The following is a 14,508-nucleotide window of genomic DNA, read 5'->3' as shown; positions in this document are numbered from 1 at the left end:
AAAAGAAAAGTATTATGTTACTATTTCTGCTTGTTTGTATTTCTCCATGGGAAAGTTCCTGAAATTATGACACATTCAAATAAGCCCAGGTGTTTAGAAGTAAATGTGATTATCCAGATACCTGATTTCAGGATAATTTGCAAGCTCAAACATCTGGTGTATAGTGCACAAAAAGGCAGGAATCTGAATATGGTCATAGTGCGTTGCCTTGTCTTGCTTTATGATCTCAAAGAAACCCCTTTGGAATCAATCTGGCTGATACCCTTCTGTTTGTGGTAATGCCTGGGAGGATGATTATTGAAGGTCTGCAGTGCACCCACTAAAATCCTTTCTGCATTACAAATTCAGCTGAGTTGGAACGTGGTCATAAAGTGAGTTCTCCCTGAGATGGTTTAAAGCTTAATTATATTTTGCAGTCTGAATGAGATGAAACTATGTTTTAAATCTATGCCAATTCTTAACGTCCAGTGCAGTAAGAAACGACTTTCATGGTTAGATCAAACCATGGGGTCACCAGGTCCCATGACATGTTTGAGTTTGCAGTGTTGATAAAACCCCAAATGTGTTTAAAGTGGTGAACTGTTTGAGACCATCCTTGCTGGAGTAATGTGTTTAAGTTTAAAAAAAAAAAAAAAAAAAAAAGCTAAGGGCGAGTCATTCTTAAACTACATGACTTGGCTTCACCCACAGTAATAAACAGGACTCCAGGATTTTTGTGGGGGCTAGGGATCTTTGTGTTTAGAGAATGCATGTGCACTTGTGCAGTATTTCTACTTATTCTCTTAAAAAATATCAAACCTCTGTCAGCCTCTGCTGGGAGATGTACATACCTCACATGTTCCAGTGGGTGACTGCTGATGCTGTATCTTCATGCTGCACTGCCAGCCCTTGTTTGTTCAGGGCTGGGAACCGTGCTGACGTGTTGTCTACAGCAGGCTGATGCATAATGCAGCACTCAGCTGGATGGATAGTGGCTCTGAAATGATAGGTTGAGAAGATGAATGGCATGGCTTGTCACAGAAATGGGCACTGGCCTTGTCATATCTAATTACTGGACATAATTAGATAAGTTTATGTGAATACGTGGGCCAGTTTCTAAGTTAGTCATCTAGGCCTTATTTAACTCAGTTATTTTGCAGAGCATAGACGAGCTAAATTCTGATAATGCAGTTCAGTATGGTATGGACACAGCTGAAGGCGATTAGCAGTGTGAACCTGAGAGTGCATTTGGTTGGGCTGGGCTAATGGGAATGCTTGCATTTATTTGTAGCACAGAATTAATCTAGGACACACTTTGGTCAGGATTTTTTAATTTATCTGTTACATATGCAAATAAATAAAATGCCTTTGCCAGTTGTACAATAAAACCTTGGGTTACTTTTTAATAGCTAGTCAGTTTGGGAGACATTCTAGGGCAGAGGTTGGCAACCTGCAGCACACGTGCTGGGCATGGCACGTGAGGCCATTTTGCTCAGCACGCCACAGCCAGCCCCAGCTCTGGGTAGCTGCTGGAGCCTGGGCTGCTCCCAGCACAGCTTGCAGCATCCCCGCTACCTGCTGCGATTGCAAATCCCCGGCTGCCTGCTGGGAGCAGCCTGGGCTCTGTGGCTGGCAGCAGCTACCCAGAGCCAGGGCCGGCTGCATCCAGGAGGCTCCAAACAGCTGCACTGGGCTCCAGAGCCCAGGCATCAGCTCTGTACTGGTACATGCAGGTGTGTCTCAGAGTGGGCAGTGAGGGAGGGGCCTGAGGCAGCGCAACCCTGGTCTCTCCCCAGCTCCCGGCACGGAGCTGGTGACTGGGCTCCGGAGCCCGGCGCAGCTGTTTGCAACCAGCCTGGGCTCTGGGCTGCTGCAGCAAGGCCTCTCCCACTGCCCGCTCCAAGGCGCGGGTGCACATGCTGGTAGGGAGTTGATGCCGGGGCTCTGGAGCCTGGCGCAGCTGTTTGGAGCCTCCCAGATGCAGCCAACCCTGGCTCTGGGTAGCTGCTGCCAGCCAGGAGCCCACGCTGGGGCACGATGGGCAGAAGGGCTGGGGGGCAGGGGCTTTGGGTGGGGGGCAAGGGGCACACGCAGGGCATCCTGCCGTGTACCCCCTGCCCTCATTTTGTTTTTCTGGCATGCCGGCACTCTGGCACCTTCCAAGGTAGGCATTGTGGGGGTTTTCAGCACTCTGACCAAAAAACGTTGCCTACCTCTGTGCTTGGGTGAGCTTTCATAGGAGTTCTTCACCCTGAAGTCTAAGCAATAGACCATGGTGCAACCAGAACTTGTTAGAAAGTATTCATACTTTTTGTCTCTTTGGAAGGTTGCTGGCATGGGATGGCTGATTTTTGGTATTTTGAGAAGACATTGGGCACCAAATATTTTATGACCCCTAGTTCAGGTATTTTAAAAATGAATTTGTAGTAACCTGCTTTTATACTGCTGCGGTGCATTTCAGTATAAAATGAGTAACCCTTCTTCCTACCCCCCCAAAAAAGAAATCCTTCACCCTCCTCAGAATGTATGATAAGATGGTAGTAAACATTTCCATAAGGATTATTCGATATTTTTAGGCCAGCATAAGGTGCAGAGGTCAGCCTGTGTTAGAAACATAAAACAGAAGTTATTTTCTCAGTCTTAACTCTAGCAGGACTGGCCCTCTGCTTGATGCAATCTAGTCTAATCTGAATTGTATTAAACTACAGAGATTAAAGTGTATCTAATGACAAACTAATATCCAACCTGCCTAACTGATCTCTGTCCCCATCTGGATATGTCAAGGACAGAGGCATCTTGTATTAATTTCCCTCAACTCCAGAATGAAATGAGCAAGTTCAGGCAAAAAAAAAAAAATGAAGTGCAGTATAGTGTATGTATAGAATACCATGATACCCATTTATATTAAGAAGTTTATCACAAGATTAATTTTATGATGCTGAACTTCTTTGTGAGAATGAAGAAATTCAATGGCAAGATTTGTTTAATCTTGTTAAAAGTCCTAGATGTATGAGGTTCCTTGACCTGCTGGAAAAATCAATGCAGCTTGTAGCTGACATTAAGATGTATACTGTCCTTTTACTGGAAAAGCCATCTGTCTGCCGTCTTATCCATCCTGACCTTGCTCTGTAATGATGCCTCTGATTTGTTTTGAAGGGCAGAGAGGAAGCCTAAATTCTTAAAATACTTTGTACTTTAGGGGAATTAAAATGATTTCTTTTATCTTTTCTTATGATAGAGACCCTTTGTGGAATGGAGCTAATGGGTCTTACAAACCTTGCTCCAGTTGAGAGTTGCACATTTCTTATTCATGTCAGTTTTGTTGTCTGTGCATGCTTCATCTATGCGCTTTAACTTCTTGACATATGAACCACCTTCCCTTGTAATGACAAAAAGGCTTTTTGCACCCTGGCTTTTTTGTGTGTGGGCTTTTTGTTTCAATAAGATCTCGTTCCTCTGAAGTGGAAAATGTAAATGTATTTCGTATATTCTTGTTCTGAGAAACATCTGGTAAGAATTCATCTGTAGTACATCTTGAGCAGAAGCTTTAATACCCTAAGGAGCATCTGAAGGCTCATGGGTATTTATCAGGCAGATTAATGGTGACTTACTGTGATGGTGGGCTGCCAAGGAATGTAATACTTGAACTGCCTAGCAGCAAAGGTTGGCACTGATGCCAGGGTTAGAGTTCAGTTTAAATGACCAAGAACTGAGCAGCAAAAAAAATGCATCTGTCACATTATTTAACACACTTCTCCCTCCTCCCCCTAAGTTCCATTATTAGGCTTTCTGCTATCATGCCCTCTATATCTGTGTATTTTCTCAGTTTAATGCCTTTCTTGGAATGTCTGATTCCCAAGGCTAACTTTATAAGAGTAGGGCACATTCAGTATTTAAAAGCCTGCAGTTGTGTTTATAGTCATTTTTGATCACTCGGTGCTGTTAGCCAGGAATTTGGGCAGCGTGTGGTTTTCTTGAATGATTCTATTATTAAAACACCGTAATATTCAAGACTATATTTATATGCTGTGTAAACAAATGGTGAAACAGGTTCTTTATATGGATGCTGTAGGAGACTTACATTTGGTGCAATAAAATAAGGAGTCAATTATAAACCTATAAGATTGCTTTAAATAGGCTTTGGGAATAACCTCGTGAAAGGCTGGTTTCAGAAACCATCCTTTTAAAACAAGGGCCCACTGTTCAAAAATTACCCATTCTGCAGTAATTTGTCCTTCACACTGAAGGATATTCATGCTTCAATATTAATCCAGTATCTTGCTTTTTACTTTATAACATTTTTATTTTTGTTTAGCACATTAAGGAATTATCTTTTTTTCCCCCCCAAGAGCCTGTATTTAGAATGGAGAATTTACTAATTTGCACCCTTTTCAAATAAATGTGAATGAGCAGTAGTTCTATTTGATATGCATTTTAAGCATAAAGTTTGCTTAGCTGTAACTGCATCTTGGGTCAGAGACGATGGTAGTTAAGAAAATGTAAGTGGAATGTTAAGTAGCAGGTAACAAATACAAGTTCAAGGTTTTAATAACACTGTGGTTTCTGTTGAGATAAAACCTGTCAGCTCTGTCTTATCACTAGAAATTGCATGCCCAACGTTCAAGTATTTAAGTGCTTGTGTAAAAGAGGTGGGAATTATTAGATGTTCATTAAATCTGGAAAAGTGGCATACTCCAGGAGGCAAAGAAAATGATTTTCCTAAGTTAAACCCTGTTTATGTTGATCAGGCTGCTTAAGGTTAACGTGAATGCTTAGTATAATCCTAAATTAAAGGAAAATCCTCAGGTTAAATTTGTTGCTGAATTTAAATTTTTGTAACGAGCAGTCAATAAGAATGTTTCCAAGACATGCGTGTGCGCGCGCACACACATCCACACACACACCCCCTTTGTACTGTATTTGCAACTTGTACATAGGAACATTACACTAGTGCATAAAAAACGAAAGTAAAACTCAAGAATGTTTTCCATTGTCCAAGCTGAGAGAAATGCCTACTGTGAAACTGCATTGAAGGTGAAATTTTATTTGATTAAAAAAAAAAAATCTTTAAAGTATTCCATATGTATCCCTCAGTGAGACTGAGTTAAAACTAAGTTTGGTGTGGCTTCAATTTGATGGGCGGTTCTCTGAAAGTATAGAAGTTCAGAAAATAGCTGCTTAGCATCCCTTATCCAATTGTCAGTACCCCAGAAGACAAGGATGAAGCCTTTAACAAACTAAGCAAATACCTAACCTGAGAAATTGTCTAGGGAGTGGTAAACTGAAGACCGAGATAAAATAACCTTTAAAGAGACTGAAGCTCTAGATTTGTAACAGTTGCAGCAACTGACCACTGGAATCTGTTTGTGCAATTTATCCAAAGCTTTTCTATGTAATGTGTGCATCTTTGACTTTTTTTCCTTTTTTGCTCCCTCTTAAGTCTTTCCTGTGTTACTGACTTGGGTTTATCTTTTCTCCCTTTAGAGAGTTTTGAGGTGACAGTCACCAAAGAAGGTGATAAAGGGTTCTTTCTATCCCTTTTATAAATATTAACCCACTAACTTTGGTTATGAAATGGGGAATCAGCACTTAAACAGAAGATCCTGTCATGCTTTTTTGCCCCATTTTATTCTCCCAGTTCTTTTCTATTTTAAAATATATCAATAAAAACCGTTATGTAACCAAACCCTTGGTTAGAAATATCTGTAAATCAGACATCCATTTGAACTGTTTGGGGTTCTATTGTAGACTCTATGGATCCTGTTGAACTTGTGGGGTAGGGTAGCATCTTTAGCTTTTTTTCATTGGTATTTTACATTTTTTTTGGAACATGTTATGTTTTGCCACACGTTTTATAAAGTAATATAGATTGCTAAAAGAGACCACACTTCCTACAATACACTTTCTTAAATAAGTGCTTGTCTGGTAACATTAAATCCATTTTGTAATCCAGTTTCTAAATAGTCTTAGGTCATATCTACATTTGGAGTACTTTGCTGGTGTAGGGATTTTATAGGTATATTTATATCAGCAAAGCACTTAGTGTGGACACAGTTAGATTGGCAAAATTGTGCCGTAAAGAAAAAACACCAGCTCCCAAGTTTAAACAGCTATTCAGTAAAAAAGTGCAGTTTTGCTGGTATAACCATATCTGTCAAACCACTTCAGTTGGAACATTTGTGTCAGTTGGGAATTGCGCTCCGTACCTCTGGCTAACCAGCTGTACCAGTGGAAGTCTGTAACATAGACTTGGCCTTAGCTGTCATTAACCTAAGGTAATGTAGGCCTCTCTTTCAGGTCTGTTAGGAAGAAGCGTTTGACCAGAAAAGAAAGTCTAATAAATCCTTCCGTGTGCAAACCTATGATTAACATTGTCCCTACTATTTTAGCAGATAGCTGTTGAAATGGATGCCTGAAAAGTTGGTATTTCTACCTTTCTCATTCAGTAGTTTATTTTGATTCCCTAATTTTAGCCAGGTACATTGCACAGGAAGACTTTGTTCTTTTGATCTGTTGACAGAATTTCTGTAATTATGGTGCTGAACCTATACCGGATGCTTCTTCATCTCTCAACTTGTAACTGTGCATTTTAACCTTCTGCTCTGGTCAAAATAAACAAGCTGCCCAGCTATTCCCAGTAGCTTGGCATAGAAGATATTACCAGTGGCCTTGGCTGTATGCTCTCATAAGATCTACTCTTACCCTAGAGCTATCTCAAGTACTCCTGTGAAATGCCTGTCTACATTTCTCTTTTTCTCTTTTGTATTCCTGCATGAATGGATGCAAAGTAAACCAGTTGCTTGGAAGGCAGACGTATGCTTCTTTTTTACTAAAGTTCCCAGAACTCACCCATTTTAAAGCACAGTGCTCTTGCTTTATCCACAGACCCTCACAAATCCCTGGCTGCAAAATACTGAGTCATTTATTTTTGAAAATGTATGAAAGTTATTGACTGGTTCTAACCTCTGTTGCTTTGAATCTCTAGGTGAGATTTGTGGCTTTAAGATTCACGGGCAGAATGTCCCCTTTGAGGCTGTGGTAGTGGATAAATCCACAGGTGAGGGAATAATACGCTCTAAAGAAAAACTTGACTGTGAACTACAGAAAGACTACACGTTCACCATACAGGCCTATGATTGTGGAAAGGGACCAGACGGAGCTAATGCAAAAAAATCCCACAAGTAAGTAAATCTGGGGGTGGCTGAGAGGAAGTTCAGTTTAAGTAGTCCTCTGCCTGATGTGGTTTATGTGCTTTATATTTCAAATGCATGTAAACCAAGTGATGATACTGAAAGGCCCACATGTGATATTAATGCAAATGGCAGTGAATTGAAAAGGAATTATTTTGATGTCTTTGCCTCCAGGTTGTAGCTGGCATTGCATTAGCCCTTGACACCTCTGGAAGTACATCAGGAAAACTAATAATGTGGTGGTACAGGCAGCTAGAATACTGATAAAACTGTTAAAATCCTATATGGATATAGATATGGATCTCTGAGGAAGATCATGTGTAAGAAGGGTCCAAGACACATTTCTCTAATAGGTGTTAGTGTTGAGGAACAGGAAGAACACAGGTTTCTATTGCTTCCAAGAGGCCTGAATGGAAAAAAGAAACTTGCTGGTGTAAGATTTCTTCCCTCCTAGATCAAAAGGTTGGTAACAAAGCAATCTGCCGTTTATATAGAGAAAAATGGAAAACCACATCGTAAAAATTGCTCTAACAAGCCACTTGAAAAATAACCATGCAACAGCTTGAAAAAAAACATCTGTACAGCATGTGGCAGACTACCATTAGTCCAGGGCTGGCATCATATTGACTAATATATCCTTGCTATTTTTCTAGCCTTATGCCATCTAGAATGTAAAGGATGTGCCAACTTGGAAGGCAACTTCATAGGGTCATGTGCTTCAAGGACAGTGGCCTATAGATAAACTTTCTATCAGCACTTGATTGTACTATTGGGGAAACAGTCAACATGGAAAGATGACAACAAAGTTTCACATACCGTGTGAAAGTATGGTTTTCCTCTGTGCAATTCCTGTGACTCCTTCTGTGCAGCAGGTATTCACATTGTAGAACCTGTGGATGCCTGCCATTTTTTCCTGCTTGCTGCAGTTCATGGGGTTATAGGAAGGATATGGGCCTAACAGAAAGGAATTAACAGTTTGCACTTAAAGGAGCACCAGTCAGCAATCTGAGGAAACTCAATAAATTGGTGAGAAAACAGCAGCTCTAGAAATCTTGGTGTCTGGAGCATCAATTAATGGTTGCTTAACTTCCAGACTCTTTTTGGCTGGCCAGGCTGCATGAATGGTACAGAGCTGGTCATTTTTTCCTGGTGCTAAAATGTGTTACTGTGATAACACATCTATTATTGAGTGTGTTGCACTGAGTCTCCTTAGCTGATATGTAACAGTGGAGCTTGTTTTGGTCAGCTGATGCACTGAAGAAATCTGTGAAATGTCAAATTGTCTTGCACTGAATTTGCTGGGGATCTGGGCTGAAATAATCTCTTTTTTAAGAAAAAAAAGATCTTTCGCTTCCTCCAAGAGGGCAGCATTGATTAAATGTTTTTCTCTATAGTCTCTTGCATGCGTTTCATCTTGTACTTTTCTCTCTGCTGATGAAGAAAACTGGATCTTTCCCATTCTATATTTACTCACAAGGTGTGACAAATACGTAAGGAGAAAGGTGTGAGAGACCTAAACTGCTTGGATTTATAGATCACTGTAAAATATTTAAGGTGTATCGTCTGCATCTTTAGTAGCTCTTTCCCCTCAGAAAGCTCTTTCCTTCAGAAGCCTAACTTTGTAATTGTTATTGCATCTTAATAAGACAAGATGCCAAGTGTCATATGCAAAATATTTATTACTCTCTTGGGAGGGGGAACTATATCCTGCCTTAGCAGAAGGATAGATTTGCACTATGGAGTTTGCTCAGTCATTGGCACAACGAGACATTCTTCAGCTCTTCCTTAGAAGACCTAATGAATGGAAGCTTTGCAAAATATTCCTGTTCTGATTATTTTGTCTTGTCTCCAGAGCAACAGTACATATCCAGGTGAATGATGTTAATGAGTATGCTCCAGTGTTTAAAGAGAAGTCTTACAAGGCAACAGTCATTGAAGGGAAGAGATATGACAACATCCTGAAAGTGGAAGCTGTAGATGCAGATTGTTCACCCCAGTTCAGCCAGATCTGCAGCTATGAAATTGTAACTCCAGATGTTCCCTTTGCAATCGACAAAGATGGTAAGAATTGGGGAAGGGGAAAAATTGCTCTAATTGGTCACTGTGGAATATGGGCCACCTATACATGAGCATCAAGGCTGCTCTGATGTGCTGTAATTACAGTGCATCAGAGCAGACTTGATTAATCAAGTCTGCTGGAGTGTGGTAATTGCTGCACTCCAGCAGACTCTGGTGTCTTGTGTATCAGCATCTGCGTGCTTAAAAATGGTGGCAGGGGCGCTTTAACTAAAGCTTGTCGAATGAGCTTTAGTTAAAGTGCCTCCGCTGCCATTTTTAAGCACGGGGACACTGATATGCAAGATGCTCCAGGTCCTTTTTAATTAGAGCAGCTCCTGGACCCGCTCTAATTAATTAAAGCACCCTCCCCACCCCACTCCCAGAGCACATGTATAAAGGCCCATTATCTTCAAATTTGTCACGGTCAAACAAGTTAGTAAGAAATATACTTCAATCCCTCTATTTGTAATCTAGTCCACAGTATAACTGAGCAGATACATATTTGTTACCATTTCAGATTCCCATTTGAACTTTTGTACAGTAAAAGTCAGGATCTCTTGATGATACGAACCTCGCTGTTTCATCTCTCTCAAACCATCTCTAGCATCTATGAATCGGAAGACTCTCATTGTGCTAATATACTTTACTATGCTAACCAAGTTCTAGTTGTTTCTTCCTCTCTCTGTTCTCTTTTTCTGTGTCGTCTTGAAGTCTGAGGTACTCTCCTGTTTTTTTAGTTTTTAGCTTAGCTCCTTCCTCATGCACATAGATTGCGGCCACGATTGCTTGTGCCTAGGGATGGTATAGTCCAGGGCTCGGCAACCCTCAGCATGGGTGCCAGTGTGTGGCACATGAAGGCGTTTTGCTTGGCATGTACGCCTCTGGGCAGATGATGGGGAAGGGGCCAGGTCTGTGCTGCCACAACAAGGATCAGACCCCTCACAGTTCCCATGCCATCCACTCCTGGCACACCAACAGCTTATGAGTTGAGGTTGCAGGTGTTTTTTGGCACTGCCCAAAAACATTGCCTACCCCTGGTATAGTTCCTTTGGAACACACTCCAGGCATGTCCTCCACTTGGATGCCTGAGTGTGCTTCCTTTACAAGCATCTGCCTTGGTACAGCTGCTCTCAGAAACACAAATTGCCTTGCATGTCCAGGCTAGCCTTTCATGTTATAAAAATAGATTACAAAAAAGCCTATATTTTATTATGCATTCTGTTATGTCACTCTTTGGTTTGGAAAGTGGATCATTGATGGCAAGGTTTGGGGCCAAGTTCATTAAAAATTGAGGTACTTGTGAACAGTTCGTGAGATGTAGAGGTGTCTGTGGGGATCACATGAAGCTCTTCCTCTGGTGTTGCACTCGGTGGCAGTGGCTTCAGGTTTGCTTGCTTCTAAATTTTTATTTAATTGGAAAATTCTTTCTGTCAGCCTCCTTGGACGCAGCACTTATTGTTCTTCTTAAGCCTGCTTTGTTCAAGGGTGCAGCCACTTTTACCAACCCCCAACCCCCCCCCCCCCCCCCCCCCCCCAATGTTTTAAATATAATGCTTGGTGGGATGCATTAAAGGACCTAGTACTTGATTGGGGTCAGTTAAGTCTTGGGTTTTATTAAAAGATTTACACTGACATATTAAGCTTTAAAGAGACAAAGTGACATGATTGCATCTGTTGCTGTATGTATTTGTGCTAATCGTCTGGATTTAAGTAGTTCTTAAATAGCTGGGTTGGTCATTTAGCATTTAAAACCTACATAAATAGAGAAGGGTTAATTAGGTTGAACATATGGCTCTGAGTCTTAGTACATGTAAAAATACCTATAAAGCAGCTGTTAGTCTAAAAGATGCATATATTTAATGTTAATTTCCAGGTTACATCAAAAATACAGAAAAATTAAACTATGGCAAAGAACACCAATATAAGCTTACAGTGACTGCATATGACTGTGGGAAGAAAAGAGCTGCTGAGGACGTATTGGTGAAGATAAGCATTAAGCCTACATGCAAGCCTGGCTGGCAAGGTTAGTTCAATTTCCTCCCTATTTTGTTTCACCAGTTGCTGTACTTTTACTTCAGTGTACTACCAAAGATCTCTAATCCTATTTCTTTTGGTGAATATACAGGTTGGAGTAAAAGAATAGAATATGAACCTGGCACTGGTTCTCTAGCTCTCTTCCCCAATATTCACTTGGAGACCTGTGATGAGCCCATAACTTCAATTCAAGCAACAGTTGAACTGGAGACCAACCACATTGGAAAAGGCTGTGACAGAGATACCTATTCTGAGAAATCCCTTCACAGACTCTGCGGTAAAACTACATCAGTTGGTTTGAGTAAAATAGTCTTTCTGTTGCTTATCTTTCTTTGCATATCTCTTCCCTAGCCAGGACTAGGAAACGCATCAAACTGATGGGCACTTGATTTTTGTATTGGTGTATTAGTCTCCCCAAACTTTTGACTAACAAACAAAAAAGGCGAGTCAGTGTTTTCAAATACCCGTTACAACAGAGAAGATCGCTACGGGTTCCTTTTCTAGTCTCCCCATTTGGGACAGCAATTTCTCTTATTGGAGATAAATTCTCAGTAATTGAAAGGATGCATTCAAGGGTATGGCTGTTGGAAACTGCTCATATTTCTAGACATAGAAAGAATGTGATGGGTGTTGCCAAAGACACCTGTGGTGAAAAAGGGATTGATTATAAAGTAGAGAAAATGTGGCCCAGAATCAGGGACTTTATCTGAACCGGCCAAATCCATGCTCTACTTGCCTTGGGCACTTCAGCATTCGTATATATGATGATTAGTAGGATTAAAATGCACGAGTCCCTTAATGCAGAATGAAGGAACAGAAGTCCTGGCCCAGGTTCTCTGTTATACTTGGCACCTTTAACTGCAACTTGAGTTGAAGTCAGTGGGAGGTGTGAGCAGTTGGCACCTCAGAAAATATGCTGGTAGCAGCCTGGGTTTCCAAACCCTCTTTATCAGCAAGGCTAAATACCAATGACATATAGGTTCAGAACAAATCAAACCTCTGATGGGAAAGCTCTATTGAAACTTTTTCAGTGAAACTAAGTTTACTAGACACATGAATGGCTTCAAGTGACTGGTAGGATTTTGTCCTTCTCCCAAGACAACATGCTCTGGACTTTATCACTTAACTGGTTTAGAATACATGTTTTATAATGGTGTCATTTTTACATGAGGAATCCTGTTGATGTAAAGGCTTCTTTGCTGTTTTGTCAGAACATGACGCATTAGGTTTTCCAGTCTATATTAGTGTTATATTGCATCAAAATTAAATTCTTTCAGTCTCTACTTTATTGGCCCTAGAGCTATATCAAACCATATGTTGTAGACATTAAACCACTGCACAAAGTTCAGGCCTGAAGTAACTGGGACAACTCCCAGTGATGGCAATTAGCTTGCTTGCTCCAGGGCTGAACCTGGTCCTTTGTGCAAGTGTTTTAACTGTATAAATAGCAGCTGCAGTCTTATTGTCTAATGAAAATATTAACCAGCAAAATCCGTGTTTCTGAATTATTACCAGTAACTGTGAGGTACTGGCAGCTCTTAAGCTGTTGCCACTAATAATCCAATGTACAAGTCTGGTGTACTTCATGTTGACATCAGATACTCCCCACTTTGGAGTATGAAGGAAACATCAATCCCTCTGACTCACTTAGGCTCTGATGGGGAGCCTCAGTCAGCCCTCCCTGACTGGGCCACGATACTGTTACAGAGTAAGAACAGAAGAATATGACCTACCTTAGGGTCCTGATGTGAATTAAGAAAGTTAAAATGCCTCTAGTCTGATAACTTCTAGTATAAGAAAGGAAAAGGCCTTCAGATAAGCATAGTTAGGGAATCAGGATTCTCAGTTAGACTGAGCATCTCCTAGGAGGTTAAATGTCTGGAGCACATAATTTAAAGCTGTCAGATATGCCTGACGTTGTCTAATTCTACTGCAATTAAAGTCAAAATTGCCTGGTGCATGACACTAACACAGCTGATGCTAAGAGGTTAGCACTCATAAAAACAAACAGCTTGGTTTGAAGCCAGCTGCAGTTTTTTCCCTTTCCTCCAGGGTAGTTTTTATTAGTATACTTTTATTGTAGGTGCTTCCTCTGGCACGGCTGAGCTGCTTCCTCCTCCAAGTAGCACTACGAACTGGACAATAGGACTTCCTACTGACAACGGCCATGACAGTGACCAGGTCTTTGAATTCAACGGCACTCAAGCTGTGAAGATTCCAGATGGCATTGTTACAGTCAATCTAAAAGAGCCGTTCATGATCTCAGTATGGATGAGGCACAGCCCTGGAACCAAGGAAAAGGAGACAATACTCTGCAATTCAGACAAGACAGGTTTGTAGACAGTCTCTGGTTCCATTACACCGTAACAGTGATGTCAAAGCTCTAATGTGCATCTCTAGACTAGTTTGCTTTGGAAGTGGAATAACTTAGAAAATGTTATCTTCAATTCTATTCAGATCATCCTCACAGGGAGATTTGCTGGTCAGTTTGCCCGTGTAGCCATGCCCTTAGAGTATATAGCTTCCCAAACTTGCAGATTTCTGTATTTACTGTAAAGTTCTAGCCATTGTGACAGACCAGTCTGCAATCTGCTTTATTTGTCTAGTTTAGGAGAATCATTTTGGATACTGTTTGTAATCATTAAAAATAATGGCCCATCACTGTGTCTCTTTTCTAGGAGAAAATAAATTTTTTCTCTATAATGAAACTTCTAATCCTGGGAAAAGTGTTACTCTGTGTGAAAGCTTCAAATACAATCATTTTAGGATGGTGCAGATACAAAAGAAAATCTGATAACTCTGTTTACGTAATTGCTGCCTAATGGAGTACAAGAATTCTTGCCTTTGGCTGGAGTGGTGGAGTTCAGTGATTTAGAAATAAGCGTTTTGGATAACAAGCTACAAGGTCTCTCAAAAGAACCCTAGTGGGATGCAAGCAAAACCAAACAGCCCATATCATTAACAGAACTAGATCACAAGTAAAGAGGTCCACAATATCAGTCATAACTTAAAAAGCACTTCTTTTGATCAGATAAAAAGTGCCTGCCTAATATCACAGATTGTTCTTTGAAACATTTTTTGTGCGTTTGCTTTGGCCTGTCAGGAAAAGACAAACTCTTTTTCCCCCCTTAATTAAAAAACAGAGCGGGTGGATTCCTGGAAGTAATTGGATTGGAGAAAATGCTGAATTGAAATAGCTTAGAACTGTGCTCCATTTTTGAGAGTAGCGTGCAGAAATGTGGAATGC

At 40.8% G+C, this 14,508-nt stretch overlaps 1 protein-coding gene across 1 annotated transcript in view; it reads left to right on the top strand.

The window, feature by feature from the left end:
• The window catches only part of CLSTN1 (calsyntenin 1), a 56,443-nt gene that overhangs the window by 26,212 nt on the left and 15,723 nt on the right, over positions 1-14,508 (top strand). Inside the window, exons 4-9 of the mRNA XM_025212241.1 lie at positions 5,464-5,493; positions 6,965-7,160; positions 9,022-9,230; positions 11,101-11,250; positions 11,353-11,538; positions 13,345-13,593. Of these exons, the coding sequence (XP_025068026.1) occupies positions 5,464-5,493; positions 6,965-7,160; positions 9,022-9,230; positions 11,101-11,250; positions 11,353-11,538; positions 13,345-13,593 (1,020 nt within the window). The remainder of the gene's footprint in view (positions 1-5,463; positions 5,494-6,964; positions 7,161-9,021; positions 9,231-11,100; positions 11,251-11,352; positions 11,539-13,344; positions 13,594-14,508) is intronic.

This window comes from Alligator sinensis, unplaced genomic scaffold (assembly GCF_000455745.1).
Source record: "Alligator sinensis unplaced genomic scaffold, ASM45574v1 scaffold366_1, whole genome shotgun sequence".
NCBI lineage: Eukaryota > Metazoa > Chordata > Crocodylia > Alligatoridae > Alligator > Alligator sinensis.
The sequence above is the reverse complement of the archived record's forward strand: the minus strand, read 5'-3'. Positions and strand labels throughout refer to the sequence as shown.